Source organism: Argiope bruennichi, chromosome X1 (genome assembly GCF_947563725.1).
Source record: "Argiope bruennichi chromosome X1, qqArgBrue1.1, whole genome shotgun sequence".
Lineage (NCBI taxonomy): Eukaryota > Metazoa > Arthropoda > Arachnida > Araneae > Araneidae > Argiope > Argiope bruennichi.
The window spans coordinates 97,972,910-97,995,855 of NC_079162.1; the positions used below are offsets into that span (position 1 = coordinate 97,972,910).

The following is a 22,946-nucleotide window of genomic DNA, read 5'->3' on the forward strand; positions in this document are numbered from 1 at the left end:
ATAGTATGATTTCTAGAGAAAGATGATTAAGACGATCATTCTCATGTGATGCATTTAGAAAATACTAGCTTAATTTTCAGCTGATTTTTTATACTAGCTTAATTTTCAGCTGATTTTTTATACTAGCTTAATTTTCAGCTGATCATGTTTTTATGTTCTGTGCCATTAGTAAAACGTTTACTTGATTAAAAATTAACTAAAAGTGAAATACAATATTTGAAAATCCATGATATGAAAGATTTTTATCGCAGATTTGTACTTTAAATATTCACATTTTATGAATTTAAATATAGAAAATGTAGAGGAGAGTATTGGAAAAAATTGCTTGGAATGTAGATTACGAGTTCGAAATTCGGAACAGAATTTTTTCTTTTTAAGTTACATGAAATCTAACCATATTTTTTCTATTGTTAATTTTCCTTAATTATTTACAAAAGATTTATTGTCCTAAAATGGACTTGTAAAAAATAGTAGTTATGAATTTCTGACTTAAAAAATTTCTAACGAATTCGTTTGCTTTCTCTTCTTCAAAACAAAATTGATAGCTAATCTACCATTTTACAACACAGTGAGGCATTCTATATGTATCATATGTCCTATATGTAAGAGATAACCGGCATCTTATCATAATTTGAGATAGTCTGGACTCCACCTTTCATATTGAGTCACGAATCAACAAAATATCTGTGGGCTATATTAGACCAGAAAATCTGCAAACATTCAGTATCATTGTAGGTCTCCACAATGCATCGTCATAAACGTCTAAAGGGTAAGACAGATTTCGTTTCAGTAATTATTCAAATTTATATTAAATAAGAAGTTTCTACTTTTGAAATTCCTTAGCATAGCATAGCTTAATTTTTTCATTATTTTTGTGTCTGAAATTAATATTTCTTTGCTTTCTGATAATAACCTACATTAGCAATTTACCCACTAATGTATTAGATTCATCATGCTGTCTTTAATGGCATTTATTATTAATGTTTTTGAATCAAATCAAACTTATATTAATTATCTCTGCAGAACCTACTTATCAATTGCAAGTAAAAAAAAAAATTAGTAACGTTCTATATTTCGCTCATATTTCAATCTTGTTCTAACAGAGAAATGCAACTAAGCAAGCTGTAAGGCTCTCTATAAGAGCAAAAGTTAATTCTATATACATGTAGCAGAAAAAAAATGCATTTGTTCTGATAATCTTAGGACGTCGTCTCTTTATATGAATCAAGGATCTGAAATTTGAAGAAAGACATCTGATCAAAATGAAAGTTCAAAATGGTGCATGGTGTTTTCTTAAGCGGTTATGATAGGTGTGATCAATATAGATCTCTGCATAGGATTTATAAATTTTGGTTGCATGACACCTTTCCTTTATTTGCTATCACCTTTTTGATTCTCTAGAAAATATAGATTGAAAGTACCATCAAATCAATGCGTAACGTCGTATTTTATGTGTAGGCAACCGAGAAAACAGTTTTATATAAGTTACTTAACATCATTTTTATTGATGGAAAAAATAGGAATGATAGGTGAGTGTTGAATTCAAGTGACTTCTTGACAAGATCTGGCTTTAAAGATTACCATTGTGTTTTAAACATTTGTTTGGAAAGAGAAACCATTGTGATATCAGTTTAAATTTTAAGGAAATAAAAACTAAAGCGACTTAATGTTGGATTTTCTTTTGACGACGTATCTATAATGGGATTATATACAAAAGCATTTTTTTTTATTCCAACTTTCTCAGGTAAATCCTAAAAAATAATTCCCCAGCAAATTAAAAAAAAAAGCCGTATAGTTTTTTTTTTATAAAATGCATAATTTCCGATTAGGACTTTTAACTCGCATAAATAATGATGATAAAAATATTTATTATTTATTTTACATTGATATTTTAAAACAGATTGTGATGTCTTCTGGCATGTAATGTTTTCTTATTGTAATGCCTTAAATACTCGTGACAATGGTTTCTTATTAAGTAATATAAAAAGAAATGCAAGAATTTTCTTTAGGTATGCAGAAAAAAAGCCTTTTTTAAAGGGGGATACTGGCTTCATAAGTGAGTTATCAATTTCATTATTTTCGAGAGGAGACATAAAATTTAAACGACAGATACTTCATAACAAACATGCGCTATCCACGAAAAATAAAATGACCGCCTTTTGGCAATTTAACCAATTGTTTGTTCCAATTCATTTAATCTTATTTTAGTATATTGATTATGACAACTGCAGTACTAACTGAAAATATTTATAAGGCAAAATTTTAATTGTTATATATTCGTTAAATTTTAAAAAAAGTATCTATAATAAATTTTGTTATTCTTTTTCAAGTGGCGAAAACCTTATTCCTGGGTAAAAATCAATCCAAATTTTTGCATAGAATAATACTTCATCCTTAATTTACAGTTTACCATCTGTAGCCATTGATAAAAAAAAGGTTTTTTCCCCCCTTCAGAATCTCTCATACTATAGATAATACCAAAATTCATCGACTTACTTATAATTATTTTTTTAAAAAAAGGAAAAAAAAAAAAAAATAAAAGCTGACAATTGTGTTTCATTTATTTTTTAAAAAGTTTCTTAAACTACTAAGAAGCATAATAAGCAGTCCATATATTTGGTGATAAAATTTGTTATGTTTTTTATCAACAAAGAATAAAATTGCCAGCAGAGAACACACGAGGAAAGTAATTAAATTGCATAAAGCTATTGGACCTGCATTAAATTTTAAATGTTGTCTTTTTTTTATTAGAATTGTAGAATTGTATCTCATTTTTACAAAAATATTTCAAAGCAAATGCCTGAGAATCATGTTTACTCAGAATATAGATTCATTTCTCCTGGAGTATTATAATCTTGAATATGTATAAAAGAGATTCATAATACTTTAACCTCTGATGCTACATATCAATGTATACATGAAGATCTCTTAGAATTAATTATATTTTAAAAAGCTCAGCTCTTTTCACTAAGCAGTAAAATATTTTTCTATTTAGTAAACTTATTCTTACACATATATACAAACACAATGATTGCTAATCTATCATGTGTAATTAAGATAATAAATAATCGTCCCAAGTGATTTAGCCAATATCTTCGCAGCGACAACCAATAGAATTTTAGATTAGGAAATCGAATATTTTCCGAAATGTGATGTCAGTACTTTAGATAAATTGATACTAGCGTTTCCAAATATTGCATGTAAAATTAAATAACTATAAGCTCAAACTTTTTTAAGAAAATATGATCGTACGCTGACAAACACTTTTACTAAGTGATGAACAAATGTTAATTCAAGTAACGTTATCCCAAGATGATTTCACGGCATTTGTATTATATAATTTTAGAAAGTTATTAACTTATTGGAAACTAAATGGAATCTTCTAAACTTTTGCCGGATACATAATGTAATTTTATAAGAGTAAGATTCTAAAATTGAGAAAAAAAAATTCTCGAACGGATATTTATAAAAATGTTGATATATTTAAAAATTTAGAATATGAACCTTCCTATATATTTTGTATGTTGGAGATATACACAAACATACTAAACCTATTGAAAAGCGAAATCTTAGGGCATTTATAGTCAGAAATGGTTAGTTTAAAGAAAAATAAACTCGATATATTTATACAAATATTTCTTACACTATATATATATATATATATATATATAACGATGAAAAATCTTAAATTATTTCAGATTTTATGTCTAATTACGTGCTAAAATATCACGACTGCAAATTTATTTATTAGAATATCAAATAAAAACAAAAAGAAGATTGAAGAATGAGCATGAAATACTAATTACAATAACTATTCAGTTCTGCAGAAGCGAAAAATTTACGATTATATTCCTTTAAAAATTCTCTAGTGATGGCGTTTGAATGCACACCAGAACTTTTTATTGCATTAAATTACTTTTATTTAAATCTATTATTTGTGAAATTAACGCTTCTTTTTGTCCGTAATAAAAAATTCCAGTATTATCAAATAAATACTTTTCTCGAGAATTTCCTAATATTTGAAACCAAGCTGGGTTGCAGCTTCTCAAATTAATGTTATAGAATTCTAAAATGTGATTTTGGGAGAATTTTCTCTAAAATAGGAAAAAATACTAATCTATAAAATTAGGTTATTGTTCATTGTTTGAGTAATTAAAAATTTTGGATTAAAACTATGAAAAAAATGTGAAAATTTCTTTTTAATTTTGCCTATCAGCACTTCCCCATATTTTGTTTTATGTCTATTAAATCAGAACGACGAGACGCTCGTTAAAATTAAAATGACAACGCTAGAAGAAGAAAAAATGCGCCGTGCCGATAAAAACTACCCTACATATTTATTGTAATAAATTATAAATGATAACAATCAGCAAGTGTGAGAGCTAGAATGAATAGCTACTTGTAAAATGTGATGAATCAGTTTTCCAATAAAGTACAGGGTGATTATAATTAAACTTCCCTTATAAACAGCATCCTACACCACAAACGGATGAACGGATTGCAACGAAATTTGGTATATAGGCTATACACGAGATGCGCTCACGGAATTTCGAAAAAAATTTTTAGTTCCAAAATATTTACCAGAGGGAGTCTTTTCCGGAAAAAACATTAAACACAATAAAAGCCCAAAGCGGAATACAGACACAATATTAACAATCCAGAACAAGAATTATGATAATAAAATGTAAAACTGGGAAACGCTGTCAATTCTAGGGAAAAAATGTCGAGATTTGCATGCTTGCGAAGAAGAGGAAACTTTATGCAAAACAGGGTAGGATAAGAAACGTTTACAGTCGTTGTCATGTTTTATGTCGATGTTTCTGGCTGTAATGATGACGGTATCTTGTTGCGGCGGTATTGCGACATTGAATGACTTAAAGAACTCTATAACGCTTCATATGCTAGGCATCATAACTGATCAGTTACGATCTGCTGTTGAATACTCTGTCTATCGACTTAAATTTTGTAGGTGAATGAGGGTGGTCATATGGAGCACCTTTCCCTACATCATCCTGGATATGATTAACAATTGCTCCTCTTGTTCAATTTCGTCCTAATCTGTTCTTGTTTCTGCAAACTGAACTGTTATTCTCAAACAGCGTATTATTATTTTTTCCTTACCTTTACTTAATATGGCTCGATGACAAGGTGATCAGAAACTAGTCAATAAATGTTAATATTGTTTTTGCATTCCGTTCTGATCGTTTATTGTGTTAAAATTAATGTTTTTCCGGAAAAGGCGCCCTCTAATGGATATTTTGAAACTAATATTTTTTTGAAATTCTGTGAGCGCATCTCGTGATGTATAGTCTATATGCCAAATTTCGTTGCAATCCATTCATCCGTTTGAGTTGTAGAATGCTGTTTATAGTTCAATTATAACCACTCTGTTTATAGTTCAATTATAACCACTCTGTTTATAGTTCAATTATAACCACTCTGTATGTAATCTTCACTTCGTTGAATGTTGACACGAAACCGTGTATTCTTTCAATCGAATAATTATTAGATTCTGTGAGATGTCTATCCACTCTTGTTGCAACTGATCATCTTGATTAACAAAAAGTAGTCATTGAAGATTTGGTAGGAGAGCGAAACAGTTCATTCATGCCACATTCAGTCTGTGTTAGACTTCGTCTTTGTGAAGGCAATCTTAGAATGTTTGCATCTCTAAGTACAGGTTGGATGACAAGTGTGCGGTATAGAGAATAGGATTGTTATGCTAAAAAGAGTTTATAATAATTCGTGTATGAACGGTATTATAATGGGCTGAATTAGTTTTCTATTGTATAGTCCTATATTCATTCAGAGACATCGAGAAAATAGCAAGGAAGTTCCAAACGTCATTCAAAATTCTTTCCAAAACTATTATGCCTAAAGATAGCCCGCTTTGTTAATCAGCGTCGGATTTTGGCATTATGCGGCCGTAGGTAATCCACGTTTTTAAAAATGGCTAAGTTGTGTAATATTTTGAACTTAATTAATATTTTAATTGTTTGTTTTAGATTAATTTTTTATTTTAATTATTTCATGAAAATTTTTGACTTTTTTAATATGTAAGGTCAGTTATGGCATTTGAGAATAGTAACTACAATACGCACCTGTGAAGGTTTTGCGAGTTGTGAAACGTGGCTTTTTTAAGGCACTCTTTAGGAAGACAAACAGCAATTTCCTACTCTTTTCAGTACTAATTCGTAACGTTTGTTTACTTTATTGCTATCGTCTTCAAAAAAGTGGAAACAAAAACTTTTTGAATTTCATTATTTATTCCCTACATCGCTATTTTAAGGTAAGTTGTAAAGTACCGTTTTTGTATCTGAAGGACATTATGGTTATGAGTAAGATTCAATTTTCACTTTTGGACTTTCGCTTTGGAAACATCATAGGGTTCTTAATTAATCTTGACAATTTTCATCTTCAAGTAATTAAGAAACGTATTTTTAATGTAATTTTTTTAATGCAATATCTCATGCATTTTGAATAATTTATTATATGATAGAAAGTGATACTAAGCCTAGGAAAACAATAGTCCCGTCAAAAATATTTATTTTTTTATGCCAAATTAACAACTAATATTTTTAAAGAATTTACCATGTAATCTACATTCAAAATGTTTTTTTTTATGAGGGGAAGCTAATTATTAATAATGATTTGATACTTGTTGACGTCGAATATAGATGAAAGTAAGAAAATTAACCTCAAGAAATAAAAATGAACAAATGTGATGCCGAAAGAGGAATCCAAAGATGGTGATTTTGACTCTTTTTAATAAGAAACGGAAATTGTGGTGATGGCGAAAATAAAAGCTCGAATCATCTACTATGAATTTTTTTTAACAAATATGTATCTTGATCGATTATGTTGAAGGTACCAAAATGAATGACCATTGTTCGTCCTTTTGAGGGATTGCTGGAGTTGACGGTAATTAGTTCAATGCGCCGGGCTTGAAGAGCATCAGTTTAACTAAACAAAACTTTGTTTTAGTAATTAATGTTAATTTACGATTGCTCAGATTTAAATAAATTTATTATACCAAGTACTAGCGTTGAATAGATTTTTTCAGGCAATGTAAATGTCAAAAAAAAAAAAAGTTGAATTAGAAATTGAATGTTTTACTTGAAATAGGAGCTCTGTTTTCTATTTCTAAATTGAACTACTATTCTTTTCTCCTTTTAAATTAAGTTTCTAAATCTTCTGTACTTTCTCCTCATGTCTCATAATATTCAACCATTTCTGTTTTTATGAAGGATCATTTCTGCGTATCATTTCCTTTCAACGTTGGGAGTAAAGTGATTATAAATTATACAAAATTGAAAGTATTAAATAGTTATGACAGTTTATATGCGATATTTCATATATATATATATATATATATATATATATATATATATATATATATATATATATATATATATATATATATATATATATATATATATATATATATATATATATATATATATATATATATATATATATATATATATATATGTATATTGAAAAACTATAAAAAGGCATTAATTTAAGATAGTTGGGAACGGGCGGTAAAATGAATTTTGAGGCAAAAATAGTAGTTTCTTATTATCTCTAACATATTCTCTTCAGATCAATTCATTACTGTGATCAGAAGTCAAAACAGGTATTTCCTATAACTCCATAGTTTTTGGGATATTGAGAGCGAACCGGGATAATTATGAACGTCACTGTAACTGAGATTACTTAATTAATAAATTAATTTTAAAAAAGAGGCATTTAATGAGCCCTCTAGAGCTTATGATTATGTGCTCACATAAATTACGGACTTATGGTCCTTCTCACAAGAACTTTTTAAATCGAAGAAAATGACAAAGTCAGCAAAACTCGTTCCCAGTTATTTTAATTGACCTTATACCATGGAAAAAATGACTAAAGTCATAAGATTCTTGAAAAATTGATCATAACTCTTTGTTTATAATTTCGTTACTTCGAAATAAAAGCATTTAATTATAATGATGAATTATAATTAAATGTAAAAATTATATAATTTTTAAAATTTATTGCTTTACAGGAGCTATCAAGTGGAATTCTGCACAACTAGTGAAATGAATAATTAATATCCAATGTATTATAAATAAATAATTTTTCATTTATTTACTGATGATCTAAATAAATTTAATGTAAATCTAATATTTTATAATTAAATGAATCTGTATTAATTTGATAACTAGGCTAGTATTAATTTTTAATTCTCCTCTTGCGTCCCTACCTCCTCTTTACCCTAACAGCTCCAGACAGCTGCTTTGTCGGAAATCTGCCACTAATGTCAATAATTGAAAAAAAAAAAAAAAAAAAAAAACTTTACCAAATTCATTTGTGAAGTCTTCTTCGTATCAGAGCTAGACCATTTCTTGCACCGAAACAAAACGGCTCTCGATCATGAACACAACTCCATTCAATTCGGACCATCAGAACCAAACAGCTGTTTCACGTCGTAGCGGAAGACGACTTGGTTGGTACCAAAGAGTTAATGATAATCATATAAGAATATATCTGGAGCTATGCTCACAATTTATGAGACGGTCCCTAATTGTTCTCAATGCAGTTCCGGAACTTCTGATTGTTCGATATTTTTTCCATTAACGCATTCCGATCGGTTGCAGTTTTCCTTCAAATCTGTTGTTCTTTTCTTTTACTAATCACTTTGGGACTAACCAAATCCTGCTAAAATGCACGCAGGTGTAACATTTTGAACCATTCTTTCTGCGATTTAAAGAAAGAAGTGTCTAACTTTATTCAAAACCATTCATTTGCATGTTATCTTCCCCCTGTTTCCAACGGAGCATCCCTTATAATTTTAGACAAAATTCACATCACTTTCTTGAGCATTATTACTTAATACGGTCAACTTCAGGCTTGAAACCCGAATTCAAGCCTGAATTCGGGCATTTTTTCCCGCATTTTTTTCTGCACAGCATGTTACAACACTAACACTTTACAAAAGGAAGAGAAATATATTATTTGTAGATTCCTTAAACAATGCCTTTTTAAATGTTGGTGTGTTATTTTTTGCTAGTGTACCTAGAAGTAGAGCAGAAATTATCATGTTCGCAAATATTCAATCACAGTTTACCTTTTTTTGTGTGTGTGTGTTCAAATATGCTCATCAGTGCTTAGAGGGAACTGCTAAATTTGGATCGTCGATTTAATCCGACCGGTATCTTAATATCAGCTCCATAAAATATTTGGACCCTTAAAATAGGTAATTTATGTTACAATGATGCAAATGTGGCTTACAAAATTAATCTTTTAGAGAAAGTGCTACAGGGATGCAGTGAAAGAAAAAAGTATTTACATTTCAATATGATAAATAAAATATTTTAATTTAAGTCTAATAGTCCTAACCATGTTTTAAGGTAGAAAAATATGTTATATCTTCACAGAGGAAACTTATTAGGCTGAAATATTAAAATAATTTAAAGATAAAGCTAGATGATTTTTTTTGTTGTTTCCCAAAAATTGCTTAGTCTGGACAACGAACTTTTGCCTAAATTATACTATTTAAATCAGTGGAACATTTAGCTTGAATAGCCCGAAGCAAATATAATAATAGTATCCCAGATATTCAGAAATGGGAAAAGCCAAAATAAAATAAACAAACAAAGGGGAAAAACAATAAAGGGACATTAAGGACATAAAATGAAATTTAAAGACGAATCACCCTATAGATACGCAGTTTTGCATCATATACGAAGAAACAAATCAAGAAGAAGAAATAATATAGTACATAAATTATCATTCTTGAGTTCATACATTGTGTACTGATGTGAATTTTAGAATAAAAAAATATTCTAGCTTTAATTGTGTTTAAAGAAATTGATGGTCTGATTTGGGTAACCAATTAGTTTCCTTAACTTGACAAATGACACAATTTTTTTATGCTATTTTTGCTGTTATAAAGTGTATTTCTGAAAAAGTTAATTAATAAAAATAAATAAGCTACAAAAAATTCTATAACTATTTTTTATTCAAATTATTTCTCTGTCACTTTATATTAAGAAATGTTTAGGTGGTCCGTAATCAGCAACCTTTTTTTAAACTCTGAATTTTTATGCTTAGTTTTTTTTTTTAAATGTAAAATGGCAAATTGCTGAAAAGATCTGAGCTGTTGTTATCTTTTTATTTGAATAAAAGAGAAGTAGTGTGAGAGCGAAGAGATGCAGTAGCATCCCTTTGAAATTATTTCACAATTTTTTTCTTAAATTCTTAACATTGCAGTTTTTCCCTTAGTGAAAATTTGTTAATATTGCACAATTAAGGGTTAAAAATCTCATTTATTAGTTGCATTTTAAAATCGCAGCTAAGTTATTAAATCTAATTTTTCTCCCATGAAATCTAAATTAAAGTCGAAATAACAGTTTGAGTTTCTTCGATATACAGCATAAAGTACTTCAACTTCATTCTCTCAGTGTATAGGTAAAATGACACATTAGTATGGAAAGCTACTCTACTGTATCGCTGTTTCAACTGCAGAGCTCTCTGCCAGTCTCCCTTCCTCGAGACAATTAGAAATTGGGATTCTTCCATACTTTTTATGTGTCTTTTTTTCTTTTCCCAATCCCGAAAGCTGTCCTCTGTGACTTAAGTTTTTAATAATCTTCTTTTAATGTTCTCGTAAAATTTAAATTTTCTTTGTTTCTGTATTTATAAATATGGAAATTATGAAAAGATATTGTTTTTCAGAGAGAAAAATAATTATGTTGTGTTGTATATTAGCAGCAAACCAATACTCCTACTTTAATATTCAAAACGCATGCCATATATTAAATAACATTGATTTAATGATGTTAAATGCAGAAAATTAAACACCTATCACTTAACGAACACATTTTGGTGTAATAAAACTTAAATTATGATAATTAAATTAAAGCAGTTTTTTCAAAAATGTTTGCTTTGCTTCTAGTTTCTGAATTGAGTAGCCAATCTCGGAATAGACCTTCTTCGTTCCACGATTTTCAAAAAATCCATTTTTTAGAGTGTTCAGTGGCTATTTCAGACTAGTATTATTATTAATATCCCATTCTGGAATGATATTAAAGCTGATTTCCATACAAATTATAATTTCAAAACGAAAAATTATATGGTAGAACACAAAAGGTTTCTCATTTTTTTTTTAAAGAAAATACTGAGATTAAGTACATTAAAGCATGTGCGAATTTGCATTTAACACGTTGACTGTCGCGAAGCTCGCCAGTTTTTCGCACCTACTATCTAATTAGTTCATATCACTATCTAATTGGATAACTTCTTCTCTACTACAATTAAGAAATGGCAAAGAGGGGGTCATCTAATTAAATAGATGATCTGAATCATAGGTGTAACCTTGGCAGTAGATATATTAATTTGTCTTTTATTCAATCGTAAAGAATTAAGTTTTAGGGAGATAAATCGACGAAATTGTTGCTATTAAACGTAGCCATTTTGTGTTTTTTACTTGATGGTACGGGTTGTGAATAGTCTATCATAGGAATTTTAATTCTTTGTTAAAATATTAAAAAAAACGATTTTAATAATTTACATTCAGCATATTTAGACTTAAAAATCTGACCGGTATTAATGTCCTACGCTATTATGATTTTCATATTCTTTTATATATTATACGTTACATTTTTCATATTATGCAAAAAATTTTCTGCCTTCTCATTATAAGTTATATAATCACATCTCGTTGTCAGTATACAACGAACATTTTTCTCTGGCAACATACCTTATCAGAGAATAACATGATGAATCTGTTAATATACTCCAGCAGTGTACATTCAAGCATAGTTTAAAAACTATTAGCAATTCATTTTACGTATCAAAAACGTTATATAGCACATTTAGTTTGTCACTTGGATATCAAGATATAATTTTCCTCAAAATTTATTATTCCGTTTTAATTTTTTAATTATAACAATTAATTAGTTTTTTTAGAAATTAAAAGTGATAATATCAAATGCGGAAGCATAAAAAAATTAGTTTCACTATTAAAGTATTGCCTATGTTTGAATTAGAGGAACAGATTGATCGAAATCAGCTGGAGAATTTAGCATTTGAGAAATATGTTTCCGAGCTTTGAGATTTTGTTATTTTAATTATAATAAAAGAAGAAAGAAAGAAGAATTTTGTTAACACAATGAATGAAAACCGTATGATGTACAATATTGTGGAATACACCAAATATAACTCAAAAATTTATATGATACACTTTCGCTACTCATTTCTATTAAAGTACATTGGTAAGAAAATGAAAGGATTTCTCAAATTTTTGAAGAAATGCATTTATTTCAGAAAATGTTTTTTAAAAAAAATGAGAATTAATGTTTCTATGTCGTTCTACAAACATATGGTACTAGAAAATTTGACTTACAAATTTTTTTTTATTCAGTTAAACAAGTACGACAATTTCCAGTAACTGTAAAAATTTTAGAAGTTCCACTATTTGAAAGTTAAAGTTTAAACTAATTGCTTTCCTTGGAATTGTATGCGATATAAAGAGAATGTGTGGTCTCCAAGAATGGTACTGCTGAACATCGCTCTGGAACAAAGAAAACTCAAACAGAATCTCAAAGCAGTCCATAAAATATATTCATTTCGAGTACTAAGATTCGAAGGGAAAATTTTGTTTGAAATGTATCATCTTTCTCTAAGTAAAAAAGAGTAGCATCTGATTTAAGCAAACAAATCTTAAAATTTATATGAGTTTGGAATCTCAGCAGAAATTAGCGCACTTTACTATGCTTACATGAAGATAATCTAAGAGGCAATTCTGTGGTCGTAAAAATTCTGAAGGAAGAATATTGAGACTACTTTAATTTTCATCAACTGGTAACGTTGCGAAGGGTATACAGATGCCATGGGAACCAATGTTGAAGGACATAGACAAATGTTAGATCTTATTTCGCACTTTTTAAAGCCAAATATAATGAGGGGAATGACAGAAAATATGAACAAATCTTCTGTATGTGAATACTTTTTTTTAGATACAGTTTGTATTCGAGATACCGAAATTAAATGGTATTCCAACACTTCTTTAAAAACTATTTTCATTATCGGTGTATAGTTAATTTTTCTTTTTTAATATTTCTATATAATAAGGTATTGGATAACGTTTGGCAGAAGTTTGGAATGAATAAGGAGGTAAGATAAGCGCCTTTCCTATTTATTCCTGCTGAAATTACATGTTTCACGGGATTCGGTCATGGTCATCTAAACTCTTTTGCAGCTCTTCGTATGAGCAATATAAAGATTTAGAAATAAAGAAACATAGTTTTTATGAACCTTTTGTATCAAAGTTTACTGCAGAGTTTTAGGAAATGGTTTAATTAAAGTTTAAAAAATCCTAACTTAAAATGACAAATTAAATCAATGCATGAAAAGTGTTCATCCCTGTTAGTTTCGCAATCAGCTTATAGCAGACGAAAAAGTTACTCCTGATGACGTAACGAAGTCCATTCATTGGACAAGAAGTAGTCAAGTGGTCTGGAATCTATCCAATCGCTGCCCGATGAAATCGTCTTCTGCTGATAATTTCTATGTTGACGGTATTGGCAACTTGGAAGAGTGCCGACGTAGAATGTTAAATCTTTGAGGTGGTGTAATGTGGTAATTAAGTGCCTATGTTGTGATTGAAAAATGTGTTACCAAGAGCACCTTAATTTATTTTCGTAGGGCGTAATTCATTACAAAATGAAACAAGCAATCAATCTTGATTATTATTTTTTGTCAATCTAAAATGTTTCCGTAATCTCCGTTGTATTAAATGTAAATAACCCAATCCTAGTTCCTGTATATGGTAAGTTTGTTTATTTGTATTTTGTAATCAGCAGAAATGTATGTTATTTTTTTTCGAGATTATTTCTATATTTCTTGTAAAATTTACACTACAAACTATTTGTTAAACAACATGTAAAATTATGAATTGTAGTTGATTGTAAGAAATGGAAACCATCGATGTGCTTGATTGCCCCCTTTCGTTCAAGGCCCCGATTTCTCCTTGTATACACGAGGGCAAGGTAACAAGTGTTTTTCACGGGAATTCCTATTGTAGGCCATTCGTGTCGGACACTTAGGCGACAAATTTTGCTGAGTGTTAGTTCTTTGATTAAAGCTAGATTCATACCTCTTTTTGAGGGACTTTTTTTGTTTCCACTTTATTCCAGGCAAATGAAACTATTTTTTCCCTTTAAATTTGAACTTCTATGTACTGCTATTCTTTCCATAAAAATTATTTTTCATTGTAGAAATATTTCCTAAAGATCGTATTGTTGTAAAGTAAATAATGATTTTGACGATTTTCCTTTTTATTTTGAAATTATGAATGTACTTGTGCTTTCTTCTTTATTATATTTTAAATGAGTTTAACAAGTATTTTTATAATGTTAATGTTTTAATGAACTCTTAATAAATATTTTATTTCATCAGCTTATTTAAAGTATGTTTTATAAACATTTGAAAACATGACTTTAGAAATGTTTTTAATGTTTGGATATAAAAGTTCTTATTGCTTTTATAAAATAATAGGGTTTTTTTTATATGTGTAAGGTGGTTTTGCATATATTAATTCCTACTTGGACATTTAGAACTTCAGTGTCTGATTGTTATTATAAGACAACTTGTAATTGATTATATTTGTAACATAGTTTATTCCTTAATAATTCTAAGTAAATTTTGAAGTGTGCATAGTTAAATTTTAATTCTGTATAGCTGTTACTCTATCTTGATGATGCATTCTATAAGTTAGGAATGACATAACAATTATTTGAACATCATTTTTTTTTATCTTGTCTAGGTATGGATCAAGAAGAATGCAACTTGAAAACAGAAGATTTCCTATTTCCTGAAGGTGAATTAGTACATAGATTAACATGTTGAAAGTTACAATAATTCAGGCATCAATATTGTTTGTTCAGAAGAAGCAAATATGAATTGGTATCAGAAATGTTTGAGTGGATAAAATATAAAATAGGAACTTAAAATAATTTATTGAAATACACTGATTAGAAGCCAGAAGAATGAATTAAGCTGACAAAGTTTTATTCATATTGTTATATTTGCAATTTTATTTTCTTCATCCTGAATGCTTAAATTCAGTGATGTTATAAAGTTGATCATTTTTTATTTTGTAGCTATTTTTAACATGAAAATGAAAAAAAAAAAAAAAAAAAAAAAATGAGAGTGGCATTAATTGAATAGTAAAATTGCTGATATGTTATGAAGTTTTGATTCTATATCCAATTGACTGTTGAAACTGTTTCCGAATAATTTTTTTTTTAAGATGGAAAAGAAATGAAAGCTACATTAACAGAATAACAAAACTGCTAATGTCTTTTTTGATTTATATCAAATTGATGAATGAAGCTATTTTCCAACAGTTTAGAATACAAAAAGAAATGTTGACAACCTTAGAAAAACTTATTTTTCATATTACTCAGGTTTGATTATTCATTGGTGATAGAATGATTGAATTAGTAAATGCTGATCTGTTTCAGAATCCAGATATTAAATAACTTTACCAACAACTATGATGAGAGTTATGAAAAATTTCAAAAGAATGAAAAAGATTATTATCGAAATAGGTATTTTATTGTTATTAAATTATGTATATTATAAATGTTCAGCTTAGTGTTTTAAACAAAAATTTCTCAGTTAAGAATATGAAATTTAACTGAACACTTTAAAGCATTGATTAATCAAATAAATTCATGTTTAAGAGATTTTTAAGACCTTTTGCAATTTGTGCATTGAGGAATATCTGAGAATATTGATTTTTTTTTTTTTTTTTTTTTTTTTGTATAATTCATATATATGCGCATTGAAGACTTCTTGTTAATATTTTTGAGCTCATATTTTTCCTCTTTTATTTTAAATAATATTTATATAGAAAATGCATATATTTTACTATAGTAATTAAGAGAAATTATTCTTGTTTATTTTTACATGCTTACTGAAATATTTTTTAAACTATTTCAAAAGTGCCAAAAAAATTTTAATTTTTGAAGAATTACCTTTATAGTTGTCTAATTCAGTTTATTATTGAACAAAATATATTTTTTATAATGCAGAATTTAAAATATGCTTTGAATGTAAATATATGATGGTATCTTTAGTAAATCATTTTGTTCTGATACTGTTTTTTTTATAGTGATTTATTTCAGTTGTTAATAAAATAAGTCATTTTTGAGAATTACTTTGGTTTAATGAATTATAAATATACTTATTTTATAGTGATGAAATTTACTTTAGTAGAATTCTAGTTCGTAACAAATTTGCATGAGTATGAATATTTTTAATATCTATAATTTAATATCATAATTACTTGGATAGTTCATGTTATTAAAAGTATGTATTATTTTTTGTTAGAAAATAATATAAAGTATACTAAAAATATTCAGTATGCATTTTTAATATAAATTTTATGTAAAGACTTTTTGTCATGAAAACTGATACCAAGGACTAAATAAGGGCAATAGCAATGTTGCAGTTAATGCTTAAGCAACCTAAAACCAAGAGCTAGTTTAAAAATAACAAGGCCTTTTTTCTCCTTAAATATAGTTTATTCTTATTTAAACAAGTTGAAAAGGAATGTTTTCTTTTATTTATTGCAAGTGGCCATAGATAATATCTATTTTTACAAGAATTACTCCTATAGCATTATAAAAATTTAATATAGACTTTTATGTTACAATGACTGAAAAGGATGTCTCTTTTGTATGTGCGTGTGTGTGCATGTGCTACTTGCCTATGTATGATCCTACCTTTGTCTTAAAAATGAATTTTGCTGTATAGTTGTAGTTCCTTTTTATTTGGATACAATTCTTGATATTTTTTTTTTAAATATGTAGTAAAAACTTTGTTTCAAATAATTTGTTGGATAATTTTTTTTTAAACACTGCACTTGTTTGCTAAGATTAGATTGTGCTTAAGTTTGCCAGGTTATAACACCACTTATAAAATGTCTTGTGTGCATAAGTTTGAAACACTGCACTTGTTTGCTAAGATTAGATTGTGCTTAAGTTTGCCTGGTATAAAATGTCTTGTGTGCATAAGTTTGAAATTAGGTAATTATTTCATTAATCTTTTTGCTTTTAAAAATACCTTCATATTGTTTCTAAATGGTAAAAATCATTAGATTTTATTTTAAAAATAACTTTTATTACCAAACAACATTTTTAAATACCCCCCCCCCCCAACAGAAATAAAAAAAATTGCTATAATTATTTTAGAGTATTATTATTATTAAACATTTAACTGAATATTATACTTGTTTATGTAGCTTGTATTTCATTTTGCTAATTTAAATTGCTTTGTGTTAATTAAAAATGAATTTATAATATTGGAAATTTTATTTCATTTAATTATTTTAAAACATATTGCTATATTGTAATTAAAAACTCAAATATTTGATTTTTTTAAATTTAAAAATAATTTAATTTTTTTTTGTGAATTATCCTAGAACTTAATGTATATTCTATGTTAAAGCTTTCTTCTGTTGATGAGCACTCTGATTCAAACCAAATATTTTATCAGCATGTTGTTTTCACGAGAAAGGGTCTTTTTTTTTTTTTTTTTTGATGACAAATTTAAAGAGCACAACATTGAAATGCAGTATATCTTTCACTTTGTATGAAAATTGGTCAAATGTACAGATTTTGTATAATTTCTGTAAATTTTGCATTAAAATATGAGGTTATAAAAAATATCTACAGCTTTCTTCCAAAGGTTTCATCTTAATTACTTTATAAGGTCACAGGTGGATAGGTTGAGGATCCTGAATATCAAGAGCATACGAGCCTGGTACATATTCATTCTGTTGTTGTGGGTTAAATAACCTCACATATGAGAAGTTTGGAAAGTGGGGCGCTAGTTCAAATATTGTCTATGCCATCTGACCAAGGTTCTTAGTTTTAAAAGCTATCTTTGATAACCATTCTTAATCTTTGAAATGGAAAATATGTTTAACAAATCAAATTTAATATTATAAGATTTCAGGGGGGGGGAAATAGATAACATCCCTTATTTGTATTGTGAAAATTAACTTGATTTAGATGATGCAGAATTGCATTTGTGAATTACAGATCCGTATGACAAATCCAAGATTTTAAAAAAGAGTGTCATAATTAATATCCATTGCTTGCTCAGTAAAATTTTGATTGAGTTTTCTGCCAACAGACACAGTTGATTTTTTAAAAAAATTATTTAACATAACCAGTATTGTATTTGCTAAAGATATATTTTTTACTGTCCAATTTTTATAATCTGTTTTTTAATCATCTTGGTATTTTTTTCCCCATGAAAAACATTTTAGTAATTACTGGCATGTTTATGGTTGTAATATAAGTCATGTAAGGAAAATCTAGAATTTTCATTTTAAATGTTTTCTTCTGCATTGGCATTTTTTACTAGAGCATAAAATCCATTACATGCATATTATTCATATCTGTACTATTTTTGTGAAAGCCAAACGATAGACAAATCCCATAATTATTTTTATTATAAATTTTGTATGGTTATTAAGATTAATTTGAAGATGAAAAAAAATGACTTTCTCAATTTATGGGTAAATTTTTTTAAAATTTGGATTATGTATCCAATTTACCTTTCAACAGAAATTATTAAAAGCATTAAAATTGAATGGATCAGTAATTAGATATTGAATTCTGCATTTACATTGAATATTATTTAATGCAATAATTCTAATGTTTGCTTAATATACTCTTTGTTATTTCCATACTTTTTACAATTTTAAATAATACACCTCTATATTCATTATATGCCTTACAGTATTTCCAAAATTTGGAATTCAGTGAAAGTAGATTTAAGAATAATTGTTTGAATAATGTATCCTGATACTATGGAATTAAAAAAAAAAAAAAATATTACCTGGTAAAATTAACAAATGTTTGGAAGTTTCTTCCAGTTTATTATTTTTATTTGGAAAGTAAATTGAGGACCGCACTAGTCTGATTTTGGCCTCATGATAGGAGGGTCCAATTACACAGATTTGTTGTGTATTTGGAGTTGATTGGGCCTGGTATATCTATCGTGGATCAAATGTCTTTTTATTTCTGTGGCATTGAAGTTTAAAAGAGTGGTATGCTTTTTCAGTATATCCTTTTTATTTACTTAATATTGTGATTTCTATTCCAACATAGTTCATTTATCAATTTTACATTTTTTTAATGAAAAGTAAATTGAATAATATAATTAAAATGAACTCTTGTGATTTTTCAATATTTACTAATTCTCTGTATTCTTGAATTCTAGTAATTATGACTATTTCTGTAAAAAATGTTTTCTTCTTCGAGATAATTCTTCCATAATCATTATTTTATTTCATTTTATCATCACCATTGTTATGAGTTTCAAACATTATCTTTGGCACATGCCAATTTTCTGGAACATAAATAAATCCATTTATCTTAACTACAGTATTATAAAAAAGTTTACTAAAAATTTCTTTATTTTATTGCATTGTTGTATTTATCAGTAAAGATATATTTCTTCATTTTTATTATATTTTTGGATTAATTACCAATAAATATTCTTGCAAATCTTATGAAATTGGTAGCAAATGAATGCTAGTATTCATTTTAATTTCACGAAGAATTTTCCATTCATCATTTTATGTAACATATTCAATTCTTACCAAGGTCCATTGATTCTGTACCTGTTTCCATTTAAGAATTACCATGCCTAGGATTCTTGTATGCATTAATTTAATTTGCTTGAAACTTAGATACATTGGTACAGAAGTTGAATGGGACGGGGGATAAGGTATTTTTTATAAGCTATATTAAGATTCTACAATTATTTAGCTATGTAAACCTAATCATGAAAGAATTAATAGTGTGACTTACTTTTGGAGGTCTTTTACTTTATATATATATATATATAATAAATGTTTGTATGGAGGAAATTTTAGTAAAAAAGTAGCTACTGCTTATTTTCATTCCTGACTTCAAGATATTTATATTAAATGTAATATATAGCTAGTTTGCTTTGTAGAAAGTAATTTGTTGCTTTCAAATGAGAATTTTAAAGAAGGAAGAGGAATACTTTTGATTACTCTTCCTATTGTGTAATTTTTTTAAATTTGCGTGTGTTACTTTTTAAATGAGTCAAATCATTTTTATTATAATGTTCATTTTAAATTGCTTGTAATATTTATTCTCTTTTAATTTTCAGAAGATGTGGAATCATCTGTAATAAACAACATTGAAAAATTTGATTGTGTTGAAGTTGATACATCAGACTTGGCTTGCACAAATTTGTATGACATTACTTCTTCTAGCTTAATAAAGTCTCCACTTGTATTAGAGCTTCTGCTTTCACATGGATTGTTAAAAAATGGGCTGGTTGAAGACAGACCATTATGTGATACAAATGATGATGAGAAAGTAAGTAAACATTTTAAAAGTTCAGTTAAACAAGGAAATAAGGAAAAAAAAAAAAAAAAAAAAAAGTGCTTCTAATTTTAAGGATTGAAATTTCAGAATTATTTAAAAAAATACCTGCTTTAAATGCTGAAGCAGGTATGTATAATGTATCACTCTTTTAAGTTAAGAAAAAATTTTATAATTAAAAAAGATATTACTAATAAACTGACATGCTTATAACAACAATGTGAAAGAAGAAAAAGAGGACCATGTGAAAACAGTCAGAGCTTATATGTCTTGAATAGAGGATTTTTCAAAAATCTGGCTGAACAAGTAATTATTTAAGTATGTCATTTTTACCTAAAAATGTAACTTACTGTTGGACAGTTAATATTTCAAAAATATGCCATGAGAAGTAATGAATATTGCAATGCTTGTACAAATCCAAAGTTAAAGTGTTATTTTAGATTTGAATTTAAGTGGTTAGAAAATAATTAATTTTATGAATTCAGATAATTTGAATTATATATAATAATCTGTTAGTATAATTTAAATCCTAATTGATTTCCTATTTATTTTAAATTAGCCCATATTACTTCATTCTAAAACGTTCTCTTATTTCCTGATCCAAATCCTACCTTTTATTTAATTATTTCTAACACATTTAAATAGTTGATGACCATTGCAATTCTCACCCTGCAAGTGAAGAGATAAAAATTCCTAAACTTGGCCTATCTTCCAAAGATACTGGAGGTTCTCTTTCCTAAATCAACTTCTTTCAAAGAAATCCCTAAAAGAATCTCTTAATAAAAGCACTGAGGGAAAAATTTCTCAGACTTCCTGCTTGTGTTCCGGGGTGAAAGAATGCATATTTCATTGGTTCACCCCATGTACAAACCATGCCCTCTTCACTCGTTGACTGACTGACTCACTCCCTGACTCATTCACTCACTGATATACTCTCTCTCTCACATGTACACAATTTTCTTATAATAAGTTATTTTAGCATGTAAGTGTAATTTCAGTCTTGAACATTTATTGAGTTTTGAACATGAATAAAAATATTTTGTTTATATAGCTAGTGTTTTTAATTCATGAAAAATTATTCAATTTATAAAATTTTTCATAATTTTTTTAAATACATATTTAAAGAAAATTCATTCTTATTGTTATAATATTCGTAATAAACTAAACTTTATTAAAAGAAAAATCAGCATCATGAAAAGTGTATCTGTATCACTTCTATTTGGTTACTGTTTATAGATAAATATTTGATAGCAGAAGCATTCTTATATTTTGGTGCATTTAATTATTATTTTATTCAGGAATTTCCACCTTTAATTGAAAGTCTTTTAATTCAAAATATTTTTTTTCTACTTTTTGTCAGTGCAAGTGCTAAACAACTCGGCTTTTGATGAGGAAGCTAACATTTTTCTAATAAGTTTTAGTAAGATGTTTTGTAAAACATATGAATTCCTTAAATGAATAATAGAAAATTGCTTTAACAAAATTTAACTTTAAAAACAATATACTTAAATTAAAAAAAAAATGTAAATTGTGTCTGTTCTTTTCCAAAGCATGAGAAACAAAATAAAAATGAAATGTCAAAATGTACAACTATGTACTACTTTCTGTTATTCAGTAGATCAAACAATTGTTTTATTTTAGCCATAATGTTATTTAAATATTTTTAGTCTTGGATCTAAACTTTAAAAAATTGCAACTTTAAAAAAAAATATTTGGCTGTAAAAACACCAGTCCCCCCCAATTTCAGAATATTTCACTTAACTATAACCTTTCTATTATTATTAAAATTACTGATTTTCATTGAATTTTTGTTAACAGTTCTTCAAATCTTTCCAGATAACTTAAAGCTTGAACTTTGTGCATCATGAATATATATATATATATACACAAAAGTATTAAAATCAAGTTAATAGGAAAATCAAAAAAAACCAAATAAAAATTAAACCCAAAAAATATAAAAAAGAATCCGGCCTGAAGACTTTTTCAAGGGTCACCCTCAGGCAGGGATTCAAAGAAAGGGATTTTTTCTGTGAAGGAAATGCAGACATTAGTCTAATAATTATTCCTCGTGACCCGAAAATCCCCTGAAATTAGGCTCAAGAGATATACCATTTTAATAGAAAGGAAAATACAAAACAACAAATTAGAAGAAAATAACCACTACAAAGTAAAAATACAATAACAAAAATAACAATAAAAACAAAAAATAGCTCTAAAGGAAAAAACGAAAAGGCCAGAACATACCATCAGCAGTCAAGGAAATTTTAAGCTATCGATTGTGATTCCCGCTTTTTAAAAATACTAACGGTAAATTAGTAAAAAAATTGTAGGCTCCCAGCGCCATCTATTGAGTGATCTAATATGCAAGGAAAGTTCTATTTTTATTTGAGCCAAAGGATTAATCCCAAACCATACCTTGTTTAATTAAAAAATTTACATTACAGTAATTTCTAGGAAATTCATTTTTAATTAAATTTTTAATGAGGTTGTTTGATGCTTCAATATAGGAATTTTTATTATTGC

At 27.6% G+C, this 22,946-nt stretch overlaps 1 protein-coding gene across 6 annotated transcripts in view; it reads left to right on the forward strand.

Annotated features, from left to right (window-relative positions):
* Positions 1-743: 743 nt before the first annotated feature.
* LOC129959124 (zinc finger protein 143-like) overlaps positions 744-22,946 on the forward strand; it is a 30,491-nt gene continuing 8,288 nt past the window's right edge. For 3 of the 6 annotated variants that reach the window (XM_056071940.1, XM_056071941.1, XM_056071945.1), the window contains exons 1-3: positions 744-769; positions 14,810-14,863; positions 20,206-20,417. In XM_056071940.1, the coding sequence (XP_055927915.1) occupies positions 745-769; positions 14,810-14,863; positions 20,206-20,417 (291 nt within the window). In that variant the 5' untranslated portion in view covers position 744. Of the gene's footprint in view, positions 770-13,587; positions 13,814-14,809; positions 14,864-15,561; positions 15,597-20,205; positions 20,418-22,946 lie in introns of those variants that run through there. The other 3 variants (XM_056071942.1, XM_056071943.1, XM_056071944.1) reach the window with 3 other exon arrangements.